The sequence below is a fragment of the Apus apus genome, chromosome 1 (genome assembly GCF_020740795.1).
Source record: "Apus apus isolate bApuApu2 chromosome 1, bApuApu2.pri.cur, whole genome shotgun sequence".
NCBI lineage: Eukaryota > Metazoa > Chordata > Aves > Apodiformes > Apodidae > Apus > Apus apus.
In genome coordinates, this window is record NC_067282.1 from 62,795,180 (window position 1) to 62,809,366 (window position 14,187).

At 39.9% G+C, this 14,187-nt stretch overlaps 2 protein-coding genes across 2 annotated transcripts in view; one reads left to right on the forward strand and one right to left on the reverse strand.

Moving 5' to 3' along the window:
• The window catches only part of ST6GAL2 (ST6 beta-galactoside alpha-2,6-sialyltransferase 2), a 56,089-nt gene extending 46,997 nt beyond the window's left edge, over nucleotides 1-9,092 (forward strand). Inside the window, exon 6 of the mRNA XM_051635829.1 lies at nucleotides 4,158-9,092. Coding sequence (XP_051491789.1) covers nucleotides 4,158-4,426 — 269 coding nt within the window. The 3' untranslated portion in view covers nucleotides 4,427-9,092. The remainder of the gene's footprint in view (nucleotides 1-4,157) is intronic.
• Nucleotides 998-14,187, reverse strand: part of LOC127392181 (parapinopsin-like) — a 91,968-nt gene continuing 78,778 nt past the window's right edge. Inside the window, exon 4 of the mRNA XM_051635845.1 lies at nucleotides 998-1,828. Within this exon, the coding sequence (XP_051491805.1) occupies nucleotides 1,601-1,828 (228 nt within the window). The 3' untranslated portion in view covers nucleotides 998-1,600. The remainder of the gene's footprint in view (nucleotides 1,829-14,187) is intronic.

Here is a 14,187-nt window from a genome sequence, read left to right on the forward strand (position 1 = left end):
TCTTTATCTTTTAGATTGTATTCAAAACATGTTTAGATGTAATGTAAGAAGTGTTTTGGGGATCATGTAAGTGCCAAAAAGCTATTAGTAATTTCAAAAGATCACTGAAGGTAATTGGAGAGAGAAGGGAAGATGAGGTGACTGAGCTGTGAGGTATATGAAAATATAGTCAGATTGGCACACTTAGACCTGCTAGACAGACATGTCAGTAACTCACTGCAATGTTCTTACCACCAAGCAGAGAGAGAAATTGAGTTACAGAGTGGCACTAAAAAACATGGGCTGGAACATGAGACCCACAGTGTGCGGAGCTCTGCTGGAAGCCCTGTTGTAGAGACTTAGGAAAATCAAGCCAGGCACAGCATTATAAAGGAACAGAATAAAAATATTAATATATCCTAGTACATGACCGGTGTGAATGTCCTCATGGTTAAACTGCTGCTGTTCTTTGAAAGATGCTTGATTCATGTTTTTTTGTGAATTTAGATTTCAGTAGTGGCTCGACAACACAAGGGCTGTCCCCTGTGGAGGGGAGGTTGCAGCCTCTAAGGTACCCATTTGTTTGCTAATTTAGACTCTATAGAGTTTTGTTTTGTGTTTTTTTTTTCCCCCCTTTTGTCTTTAATACAGTGCTACTCCACCTTCTGTTTTTGAACAAAACAGCACAAGCAGATCATTCCGTGGGAGCATCTGGGGGTTGTGACTGCTGAGTGGAGGGACCTCCCTCCTTGGCTGCATGTGGATTGAGTGTGTAATCCTGCATGCCCTGGGATCTTGCCCATAAGTGGTTGGGGTGGGAGTGCTGGTCATACTGCACTGTTGGTCTGTAGTGGTCTGTGATGTCAGAGGTACTAAAAGTGAAAACATCTGGCACTGGCTGCAGTTTTTTGCCAGAACAGAGTTTGAGCATTTGAAATGTGCACCAGATCCAGAACCCTAGGGCATGTTCCCATTTTTACCAGGACAGATAAGCCTCTGTAGCCCGGGGACACCTCTGTATGTGGTCATTTCTACTCATTGTCTTAACTCATCTTTCAGTTTGTTGAACCTAGACTTTAACACAAAGATGTGCTGTAAATTACATTACCAACTCATAAATTAGCCTGTCAATTCACTGTCTTTCCTCCTTAAAGTCGTGGTTGTGCAGCATAAGCAAAAACTTGAGCAGATTGTCAGAAATCATGGTTATTTAGGAGCAACCTAAACTGAGATCCCAAGACATGGACTGGATGAACCGAAGCAGGAAAGGCAAGGAGCTAAAATAGGTAGCCCAGCATGCTTTTAGGATTGTTTCTGGAGGACACTGATCCACAGAGCACTAAGATCTAAAACTACTAGTTCTAAGTTCTCCATTACCTAATTTACAGGAAACTCAATGACATTACTTAACATTTTGTCATTATTGTGCCATACCTGCAGTGATCTGGCCATCTTTACTGTTATTAAGGAAATTATTAAAGAGTCACAGTTTTTGTTCTTGACAGTTTTCCTATCCCACAAACGGCAACTTCCTTTACTAATTTTAAGGTTAGCTGGGTAATGCAACAGTAAAACAAAACACTCTGGTTAAGGCGTGTACTTTCTGTCAGAGCCCATTTTCCTAGGACTCTGGTGGTGCAGCTTTTGAAACTGGCTCCAGGTTTCGCTGTGGGTGCAGAAGAGAAGTCATTTTACTGTCTGTTTCTGGACGTGGTTTGTTATTGCACGTGATTCCACCATCCATCCTCTGATTTAGCTGGATAACGGTTACCTTGGAGTGGCAGGTGGGCTCTCCATCAGTGGACAAAGGAGGTTGGCAGTGGAAAAGCTGACGAAAGCATTTGTAAAACTGAAACAAACAAAACAATTCTAGACATAGTTGTTAGGCAAGATACAAATCAAAGCATCTCTGCAACAGCTTGGAGGCAAGGAAACATGGTTTATTAAGTTCGTAGTTTTTGCTGAAATAGGGCTTAAATATTTTTTTTGCTGTGTTCAGTTAAATTTTTGGACTTTTTACTTGAAATTGATATGCCTAGCTTTGCTGAAACCATAGATTCTGTAGAGTGTAAAGCTGTAGAACGGTCTTAAAATATTTTCAGAACCTTTCCTTTATGATAAAAGAAGATTTAATCACAGAAGCAATTGTTTTCTAGTTACTTCAGACATCAGGCAGGGAAAAAATAATTTTGATAATCTAATGATACACAGCAGGGTGAACATAAGGTTCTTTTCATTAGCAAGCCATTAAAATCTCTGTGTTCCCAAACTGCAAACTAAACTTCAGAAAATGGCTTTGCTTAATTAACAAAACAAAATAATTTTTCTGTTAATTTGTGTTGCTTGTGAGAATTACACAGAACACTTTTGATGCTTTATGATTCCAAAGTTGTTGTACAGATAAAAAACAACAAATACAGCAGTTCACATTTTCAAGTGCAAAATGAAGAAGATTAGTACAGCTGTCTCCTCTGAGAGCTGACACTCATATTCAACAGATAGGGATACCAGTAGTGCAACAAGTGCTTCAATACACCTTCTCTATATTTTTATTTTTTAAGTGTCCAATGTTTACTCCTTCATTTTATTTCACATGGCAGTGGAAAGGGAACCTAGAAGTTGTGATCAATGGGGAAATATTGCAGTTTAGACAGTGCTGTTGATCAATATCTGATATTAGTCTATTTGAAAACATGCAGCCACAACAGTAAGATTTCCCTCATTTCAAAGCTATAAAGACCTTCTGTTAGTACAGATCTATAATTGTGCTGTAGGAGAACTAAGTTTGCATAAGCCCACCTATCTTCCTCCTCAATCTGTCCTGCTCTAGTTTTTAAGCATGGATAAGGAGAGTAACAGCATGTCAAGACTTGCCACTAAGGTCAAACTGAACTTCGCCTGGTTTTAAACAGGACATTGATTTCCATATGGCCTTTCCTAGCCACTGCTGCCCGTGCTGATGATTGGTATGTGGCAGGAAAAAAAATGGCTTGACATTTTGTGGATGCCTTCTTGCTGAAAGGAAGGTGGTCAAGGGCTTTTCCTTGTGACAGCGCTGCTCTGAGAAGGAATTCACCTTCCTCATCCTTTCACTGTGGGACTCCACACAATAGTAGGAGGCTTGTGGGATTTTGTGCCACCAATAAATGGCTGATGCTTCTTTATATGCTCTTCTGCAAGTATTTAGGCTGCCTTCTAGGTAATGTCTTCCTGCTAGAGATAAGCAAGTGGATAGAAAAAATGGAGTTGAATCAATTCCAGACTGAGAAGGACCAACACTGTAATAAGATGAAGATGTGTCAAGGGGTTTCAGCTGATACTCTAGTACTGCCAGTGATCTGAATGAACAGTTCAAAAGTTGTCAAGAGAAGAATCATGGGTTGCCCATGTTTCTATTCTTACTTCCCTTTGCCATGGTATACAAAAGAAAAGAAAAAAAAGAGGGGAAAAAAAGAGAAAAAAGAGGAAAATCAGTCAGGTTTGCCATAGCCTTGAAGATTAGTGTGTATGTAAATATTTGCAAGACAGATATTTAAAGCACAGCAGAGGATGAAAAGGACATACTTGTGTATTTAAAAAAAAAAACTTCTGTACGAGGCATGTCAGAGTTTAACTGTGAAAGTGGTAGAAATACCAGGAAAAGCTTAAAAACACCAGACAGCTGCTTTGTGTGTATGTGTTCTGTATTCTGCAAGTGAATGTAAAGACCTAGTCTGCCTTGCTAAATAACTTCAAGAATCGATAATAGAGAAGAAAACCAAAAAAAGTGATCAGCTGACTCAAAAGAACAAGCATGCAGCTGCATTAGGTCCCTGCTTCTTGTGGGGGATATTTTGTGGACAGGATGGGGTAAATGGGGGAGGTGGGAGAGGGCAGCCTTCTAACTCAAGAAGGCTGATAGTGGTATGCAAGCCCTTCATAGGCTTTTTACTCTTTCCTTATGCTCATTGCCCTACCCCATCAACTACAGGGATCACAGACTTCATGCATCAATGACAAGTGAAAGCTGCCCTAATAAAAGGAACTATTACTTCACTTAATGATTTTACAGAAGTAGGAATTAAGCTGTGCAGTGCTGAAGGAAAGCAGGAAAGAAAAACAGAGTGGATCACTACAGGGAAATTTCAGTGAGAAGGGTGAAATCCGGGGGTCATTTTTGTTTTCACTGTCTGCTCCAGGTATCCTCATCATGATGTCCATGTGTAATGAAGTGCACGTGTACGAGTACATCCCTTCAGTCCGACAGACCGACCTGTGCCACTACCATGAACTCTACTATGATGCAGCTTGTACCTTAGGGGCCTACCACCCACTGCTCTACGAGAAGCTGTTGGTGCAGAGGATGAATAAAGGTTTGCAGGATGATCTGTATCGGAAGGGGAAAGTAATTTTGCCAGGGTTCAAAGCTGTCAAGTGCCCTGAACGAAATAATTTCCCAAACTTGTAGAAAAAAGTCCTTCAGAAACAATGTGCAATAAGGTACTACTGTCGTACTATAAACACGAGAATACTTGAAAATTGTATCTTAGACCAATCTAGTCTTGAGTCTATAAATTGTAATTAAGTAGCAGGCATGAGAAATACTTCTTTTCTGAGCCTGAGTATTTATTACTGCTTTGCAGATAGTTAAAGAAAAAAATAAAATTAAAAAAAAGGCTTAGCTCATGAAATGTGCAAAGGACATATTTAGGCAGAATTATAACGTATTGTTGTGGGTGTGGCTGTCAGAATTTGTTGGTGGTCTCTTACGCCACATATGCTAGACTGTAACTTCTTTTTCAATGAACTTATTTAATTGTTAAATCTGGCATTGCGAAACAGCCTCTATTGTTCATGTACAGGGTGGCCAGTTGAACAATGCAGCGTTTCTCATGGCTCCATGGGGTTTTCACACTCTCCAAGAATGAAGTAATCATTACTCTGAGCTGTGTAGTTCTTGACTAGAGTAGACTTGAATTCCTGTTCATATGCAGGCTCAGTTACAGACCTCCAGCTGTCCAGGGGGCTCTGAAAGCAGTACAGATGGAGATGGCTGTACACACAGCTAAATCAGTTAAACTACTGGATGTATTTCTGATGCCAGACCCTCATGCTCATACTGACTGCACAGGGCAGAGGAAAAAGAGAAATGTCTTATTTCTGTAGAGAGCAACAGACATATTCATAACCCATTTGGGAAAAAAATCTCCCTGCAAGGCCTGTCAAGAAGGTGTAAGCAAGATGGAAATGTTGCCTTCCCCTGGTCTGCACAGATAAAGAAGATCCAGAGAAAGCCAAGGGGTGTTGTGCAGCGCTCGCATATCACACTAAGAGCAAGCGTAAAGGGAGCTCACCTTTCTGCAGCAAAGATAGCATTCAGGATTTCAGACATCATTTTTTAGGTATTTCACTGGGATCTGAGTCAAGCTTACTTGTTCACAATTTACTGCTGTTAAGAAAGTTTAGGGAGTTTTCTGACAAAAGAAGAGAATATCAGCATTTTTTAACACTGACTATGGATTGGAAATAGGAGATATGTTTTCCTTCATAACACACAATGAAAATATTCTCTAAGGTATTTCTAAAAATCTGCCTGGTTGGTAATATATTTAAAACATTATTTTCCATGGCAAGACTTCAGTTTCAGATTTTCCAAGTGGCAAGATATTAATGATGTGGGGGGTTTTGTTGTGGTTTCCATGCCTGCCCCCCACCTCCCCAGCCTCAAGACTGTAATCTTTCTTTCAGAATCAGTGTCAACTGAAAAATATGTACACAAAAGCACATCTATATCGTACTCAAGTCCATTCAGTAAAAATGCTGAGATCTCAAAGAGGCACTCACTGATTTTGGTGGAAAATATTTTTTGTGTTTTGCCATAAGTAACAGAAAGGCAATTGAAGAGTGCAAACAGTATTATTTACTATTTTCTCTTCAATAGTAACATAAGTGTAATAATAGAATCCTCTTTCTCTCACTCTGCTCTTTGGGTCTGAAGATTTTTTCTTCCTCAAAAGTTAAGAGTATGTGTCTTATGTAGGACTTAGGCCTTTTTTTCCTACATAGTCTCATAATTTGGGCTGGATGATACTCTTAAGATGCCTCTTATTCACAGAAAAGTATGACCAGATGATCTAAAACCTGTACTTTTGTGTTGTGTGGATAGTTATGTCCATAAATCAGTGTAGTACATGACAAAATGAATAGATTTTACTTATATTAGTCTTAGACTCTGGATATATCACAAGCTGATTTCTTTGTAATGTTGTGTATGGCAGCAACTTTTATTCTTAAAGTTAGTAATACTGTTATTTAATCTGGTGGAGAATAGATAACCTACATAGAACTAGTCTATTTTTTTCATATGTTTGATACTCTGCTTGCAAAGCATATGAAGTCTGAACAATGCAATCAAACATGTCTCTTCACTGTGTTCTGAGTTAGCTACCATGTGTTTGCAAAGGAAAGGAGTTGATTAGCTTTATAGAATTAGTGAATATGTTACTCCTCCATAAGCAGGAAAAAGTTCTGAAAATAAAAAAAAGCTAGTCACTTTCACTGTTCTGCAACCACTAATCTTTAACTTTGATTTTTGTGAAGAAGACAAATAGTAACTGCATTACTCAACTACCCACAGCAGCATTTTGTGTGTAGAACAAGGCCATAAAGTTTCATGTAATAACTGCTAAGTATACCTACTTAATACATCATTTAAATAGCAACGCAGAACCAGGGCTGAGATTTATAAAATGAACTGTATACTTTTAATTTGCTGGACTTTGCACACACAAGTGCTCACAGCAGAAATTCTTTCTTTGTTGTATTCTGACTCACACAGCAAATCTGTACTCCTTCCACAAGTGCAAGTGTGGGTACTGCAGCATCACCTCAGCAGATGCTGCAGAGCTGGGCTGCAAATGTTTACTTGCTCACAGAGGAGGAAGACCAACTTGTGATACCCATCTTCTTGAAAACTTAAGGATTCCCTGGCATGGCTTCCCAACACTGTTTTCCACTGTGATGTTTCACTGCTCTGCCTGCTCAAAAACCTTGTGGCTGCTTAAAAAGATTTTACGCCCCTACTTTGTCTTGTCCTCTTTCAATCTTTTGACAGAAGTGCAAGTGTAGCCTGATTTAGAAACTGAGGGCTCACCTCCACTTGCTGCAAGAGGAGAAGGGGCAAAAGTAACTGGAGAATATAAAGGATCTGAGAGAGATCTGGGAGAGCTACTCCCTTCATCACTGCTTACACTGTGTGGCATTGGCATTGGTGGCTTTTATCAGCACACACCAAGTATTTTTGCATTTATGGGCATTTCCCCATCCCTCACGAGGGCAGAAAGTCCTTAACAAAAAACTTAAGTACATCTAAAACTGTGTGTGAGAATGCTGGTTTTAGATGCATATATTATATGCAGATAATGTGAAAGGAAATGCATTTTCCCACACAGATTGTAGGTTTCTTGGGGAAAAAAAAAAAAGATAAAGGCTTCGTAGCTCGACCATGTGGCTGTCTCACCTTAATAGAGTGAAACTTGACCACAGATCAGAGATTTGCCCAAATCTGGCTCTTGAGGTGTCTCATCAGCCAAGCCAATGCCTCTGCTAGGGAACTCCTGAGCTCACTTCACACTTGTTGCAGTGTTGCAGGTTTTAAACTTTCAAGAGTTTACTGACAAGTAGGAAAAAGTTGCCTTCAAAGGCTATTGAGCCTCATGTCTGTGCCCTGGTGCTGTGGACAACAGTTGCACTTATGTGAACAAACCAGAAATGCAGCAGCTTAAGGAAATGTGCTGAGTTTATGATGAATTTCATTATGCTCTTTTTTTCCACTGTGAATTCTGTAGCTTTTCTGACTTGTGGTGCTCTACCATTTTATGCATTCAGCCTTTGGATGATTAAATCAAGGTATTCTTCTGTTTATTCAAGAAGAATTTTGCCTCACTTTGGGCTAAAATAATTTTTGCTAGAAAAAGTTACTGTTTCATTCCTTTAGAGTTCTAAAGCTTACCTCAGCATAAACTTGGAGCTCAGTCATTCCTTAGATTACACTACTAAGATTTCCTTTTACCTTGCTGTGCAGTTTTATGCTGTTGAAACTCTGGTACAGTCAGTGAAATCACAATGATGTAAGAAATACATACCTTTGGAGAGAGAGGTGGTGATTTACACACTCTAATCTACTCTCTCTGTGTACAAATTTAGCTAAATCATTGCATGTCTTTGGTCAGGACACTTTCTTTGGTGAAAGCATCCAAATTCTGAACTTGTTGCTGTGGTTCTCTTGCCAAGGTCAGCAAAACTGAGACAGTTTTTTTCTTAAATGAAGACAAGAGCTTAAATTCAGTGGTCACAAAGACTGAACCACAGTAATTTTAGAGATGGTTTGAATTAAACAAGAGTTCAAAATGCATGTAGACCCATCCAATCCATAGTGGGGTTTTCCTTTTTAATTTCTTCTTTCTTCAGCAGTTTTTAACGATGGAAGGTGCCATTTGGACAGTGACACAGATGTACCATGAAAGGAATACTGAATGTATTGACTGCAAAAATAAATGTCTACTATTTTTTCCCTTCATGCTTTCTCAAGTTGATGTCTGTTAAATAAATGAAATGGTTTTTTGAAGTTGGTAATTCAGAAGACTGTAATTCAAAAGCATCTGAATCCTTCCTGGCAGCAATCCTCTCACACGCAAGGAGGATACCTGGTTTAACTGTTTCAGATTTTAAGCAGCTGATGTCTGGGCATACCTGCATCTTTGAATTAATTTTGACACTGCGAATTTCTTCTCCCTGGCCTAGTGATCAGATTCAGAGTGTTGTTCTTGAAATAAGAGTTGTGTGTAAAAGCCTTACATTTATCCATATCGTCTCATCACTCTTATAACATGTAGTCATCAAACTATTCAAATATAGACTGTGTACTTTTTTAATAGCTTTGAGAATTATTTTGTATGATGATTTTTTTAAATGAATGTGTACTCTAATAACAAAGCTTCAGATTTTACAGGAGTCACATTTTTAAGCAGTGTTTGTATACATTTTAACACTTTTTATATTTTCTATTATGATTTTGTATATTTTTATGTATGCACAGTGTACAGATTTTTTCCTGTAAATAAAACATTTGTTTTCATTTGCTTAGGAGTGCTGGTCTTTTCATACTGTCTTGAGTGAATGACACTGAGCTGCAATGGCACAAAACAGGGAAGGTGCCTGTCAGTTCTGCCTGTAATTGCAATGAAATCTGCAATGGAAATGGACAGATAGAATGACAAATAGCTTTCACTGTAAACTACAGAAAAGAGGCAAATATTGTAAAGCCAGATTATTCTAAAGTGAACATATCTACCCATGCAGCTGCTCTAGGATTTCCCTGGAGCACATACCATACTGCTTTATATTTGGCAGTAAGTTTTTTGGGATTGTCAAGCCCTCTAAGGACATCATGCTCTGGTGACTTGATGATGTACTCAAAATGCTAGTGAACTTAAGCTAAATGGCTGAAGGAATCCAGTGTCACATCCTAAAGAACAATAACAGACTTTTTATCAATTATTAATTAAAATGAAAAAATAACTTACGAAAGGGAAAACATAACTTGCCATTCAGTCTGTGATGAAATACCACATAATTTAACCACTACAAGCCTGCTTACATCCATTAAATGTGAGGCATTCTTCTGCTTTTGGTAGTCTTTGAACTATGTAATGCCTGGAGTTGGACCAATGGAGGTGACAGTCACTGTTTTCATCCCCAAGCCATGAGCCCATGGCAACAATAAAGATAGTTACACATTAGTGGAATAACGAGAGCTGGATTGATGTCATGTAAACTCCTTACAGCCAGTAATCATGCAGCTCATCCTGTGTATTACACCACCTCCTGGCAGGCAGTATTGAGGGGATGATTACTGTACATCACGATATGCAAGTAACACCTCTCAGAAAACTCCGAACACTAAGCTACACTAGAGGATAAACAATTTTGGGATGCAAGAATGAACCAGTTAATTGATGCTTTTCAAAATGGTCAACTTTGCTTTTAGTCTGCTTTTTTTCATTTAAAAAACCAACAACAAAACATGATCACTGTATTCCGTATGATAAAATGCCCAGTAAACATTGTCTACGAAATGGGAGAGGGTATTTCTTGTCTTGTTGCATACAAACCCAGAATCTCAGTAGAATGTTGAAACCCATGAACTATATTCTCTATTCTTTAGCAGTGACAGCTCGAGGAGGTGCGACATTAAATTTCTGATAGTACCTCAGGGAACCCTGGTAACAACTAATTTTCAGTTTTTTTCTGAAAATTGAAGTGCCCCTTTCTGAACAACATGCCTTCAAAGGAGATATCTTTTATCTTTTTACTCACAAAAGTCAGCTGTGTTTCACAGTGCACTAGCACTTGCATTTTGGTTGGACTTCTATTCTAGCTCTCCTAGCATCTTTATCTTTCCAGGGTGACAAGTGGATGATTCTGCTGTTTCATCAGGATAGCATGGATTTATCTGCTGCATTCCAAAACCTACCAGTATTCACTCCATACATACATCTTTCCTTATTTTTAACATTTCGGGTCTAGTCTCTTACAGTGGTAAGTGACTCCAGATAGAGCACTTAAAAGAAATTACTGCACTTTTGTGGAAGTGAAGTACAGCCTGACCCCTGAGCTTCATGCCTTGATCCATGGCAAGTTAGAAATGCATGCTGTTACTTCTTTTTCCTAAAAAATATGGTAATATTCAGGTAAACTCATTACTAAGTTTGATGGAAATGCTAACTGAATATGTTAATTGCCATCCAGAGGGACCTTAACAGGCTCTAGAAGTGGGCTCGTGCAAACTGCATGAAGTTCAACAAGGCCAAGTGCAAGGTTCTGCACCTGGGTCGAGGCAATCTCATGCATGAATACAGGTTGGGAGGAGTAAGGATTGAGAACACGCCAGATGACAAGGACTTGAGAGTAGTGGTAGACTAGAAGTTAAACATGAGCCATCAATGTGCACTTGCAGCCCAGAAAGCCAACTGTGTCCTTGGCTGCATGAAAAAAAGCATAGCCAGCCAGTCAAGAGAGGAGATTCTCCCCCTCTACTCTGCTCTGGTGAGACCCCACCTGGAGTGCTGTGTCCAGTTCTGGAGTCCCAACATAAGAAGGACATAGAACTTCTTGAGCATGTCCAGAAGAGAGCCACAAAGATGATCAGAGGGCCGGAGCACCTCCCCTATGAAGACAGGCTAAGGAAGTTAGGGTTGTTCAGCCTAAAGAAGAGGAGGCTTCAGGGAGACCTTAAAGCAACTTTTCAATATCTGAAAGGGGCCTACAAGAAAGCTCATGTAGGGCTTTTTATACGGGTATATAATGAGAGGCCAAGGGGCAGTGGTCTGAAGCTTAAAGAGGGGAGATTCAGGTTGGACATTAGGAAAAAGTTCTTTCCTGTGGGGGTGGTGAGATGCTGAAAGAGGTTGCCCAGAGAGGTTGTGGATGCCCCCTCCCTGGAGGTCTTCAAGACCAGGTTGGATGGGGCCTTGAGCAACGTGATCTAGCGGGAGGTGTCCCTGCCCATGCAGGGGGGTTGGAACTAGATAATCTTTAAAGTCCCTTCCAATCCAAACCATTCTATGATTCCATTATTAAAATGACAGGGAACTCACTGAAAAGCAGTAATCTAGTGAGGTGTTTTCAATGGATGTAGCGTAAGCACCACAGAACTGGCAGCACAAGGAGGTTGCGACAAATCACATAGCAAGCCATTGCTGGTGCAATTCCTGGATTCTTAGAAACTACAAAGAAAGGGATCCAGGGGGAGGAGAGGGGAGAGACAAAGAATCACAGCATCACAGCAAGGAAGGAGAAGGAAACAGCTAGAAAGATGTACCATACCAGATGCAAAGGGAGAACTGCTGCTTTTTCCTAGTCGCTTAATTGACTTTGGCTGGGGCTTTTTTCTGCACATTCGGAGGGGAGCCCACCTCAGCTGTTGGTGCTCATCTTGCTGCTGTCAGATTTAGTGTGTTGGGATGTGAGCTTAAAATTAAGAACGAAGGTAGAGTTAAGAACAGTAATTGACTTCTGCTGAGCCTCAGCTTCTTTGTAAACACATGAATCCCACAAATTAAACTGAGAAAAGACTAATGGGGTTACACTGCTACACTCTGAACCACCTCCTCCATGTGCTTATAGTCATCTGTATGATAACTGAAGTAAGAAAACCCATTTCTTCTGGTGACCTGTTTCTGTGCATAGACAAATATGAACCAAATACCCTCTTGGTTACAGGATGTTGACAGATAAGGGATAATTAGTGTCACAACAACTCCTTACACGCTTGTGAGAAGACTCCAGAAAGCCTGAGGGGTTCAGAAGGGCAAGCAACAGACATCACAGCTGCCTTGATTTTATGGAAGCAGCCAGAAGGGAAAATTGCTACCAGTGCTGACTGCAGCCTGTGTCAGCTGCTGTTAATTGCCTTGCTCCCTGACAGTCATCTGACTGTGATTGAGCTTCTTGATTAAAATAATATTGCTGGCCCATCTTCTAAACTGTTGGGTTTTTTCCTTGCCCCCAGTCCTGGAGTGTTGGTGGATGTGGGGTGCTGGTTAGGTCTTGCCCCGGTGCTACCCCATGCAGCTGGTAGAGTCCCTTGTGCATAGTGAGGTCCTAGAGGAAAATTTCCAGAAGAGGTTTCGAGTTTTAGACTGTTTTCTATAAAACTAAGAGACTTTTTTTTGGGGGGGGGCGGTTCTGTGTTTCTTGGTTTTTTTTCTTCCTTCCCCTATTGAGCATAGTTTAGTCATTGTTACAGCAGTTGAAGGAAACATAACATGAACATGCTTCCAGAAAACTAGATTTCATGACTCATGAGTTGTCTGATGTTTTGTGGACTAGGTGGTGTTCCTGATGCACAGCACCTACACCCTGGCTTAAGACAGGGACAGTAGGAAGAATTTTTGGCAAGTTAAAGCAAGGAGAATGAGATGTGTCTCTTGTGTAAACTGAAAGCAGCTGAGGTCTTCCTCTAGGCCTAGCCTTGCTGCCTATGAAATGTGTGAGCCAGGAGGCTCATATAAGGTGCTATATCCTGAGCACAAGGAGGACAGGTCTATGGAGAGATGATTAGGAGGGTAAGATGAGGAAAGTTTTCTCTTCAGAGCCTGTTTCCGAGCCTACTTTTTTCATAAAAGAGGAAGAGAGGACAGGAGGATTTGCTGAAGCTTCCTACTGCCTCAAGCAACATTATTTTTCTTCCCTTGCAATATTGCTCTCCAAAGGTGTTGGATTGCTTTTCAGTTACTTTCAATGTTTGTTTTCTTCTATACAAATGAAATTCTAAGCCATCTAGTGGATCTCATTTAGACTTTACAAATACTTGGGGTTGAATCTAGCCATCAAGCCATTAGGTATTTTAATGAGCAGCTGGAGTATCCCAAGAACTGTAGAGAGGAGAAGAAAAGAAATCAATATGCTGTTACCAAAATAATACTAACAAAGTGGTTCCATGGCGGAAGAGCAGGGAAGGAAGAAACAAAAAAACACATACTAATATCTGAGAAATATTACTCTATTTTCCTGGCTGTAGCATACTATTCAGATAATCCTTGATCATTTAAAAGGACCCTTTTTAGATAAGTCCTCATGAAATATGCTCTCTCATATCAAGTGAACAAAGCCAGAGATCAAAGCTGCAGGGATCATAAACTGGCATTAGTTATTTTGTTAGAGGAAACAAACTGAGACAAACTTTACTCTTACTTTGATGTAGGCAGCACAGCTGCTGAAGTTCAAAATCCTTGGCTGTGCACATGGAAGCAAAATATTAACAAAATATTAACAACACTATTACGTCTTCAATGCACATTGGTTTAAGACAGCACTGTTACTTTTAATGGGGTTTATCACTGCAGGAAAAAAAAAAAAAGACCAGCTGTCTTATTTATCTCTCATATGATCTTCGCTGGCCTTAAATAGAGCTACTAAAACCTATACAGTATACAAAAGGGGTATTGTGTGAATTTAATTTCTGCTGCCTAAAAGAAACATAAGAAGAGTTTCCTAAAGCAGTGTGGGGAAAAAGAACAGCCAAAGGACTTCAGTGAACAGCAACGAAATGAATCCTGCCTCTCTTTCTTTTTCCCATTTCATTAAGTCAGAATTGTTTAGGGCTCTGCAGTGTGACTGATTGATCCTGACTGACAGAGAGAGCAGTAAATTTACCAGTCCCTACAG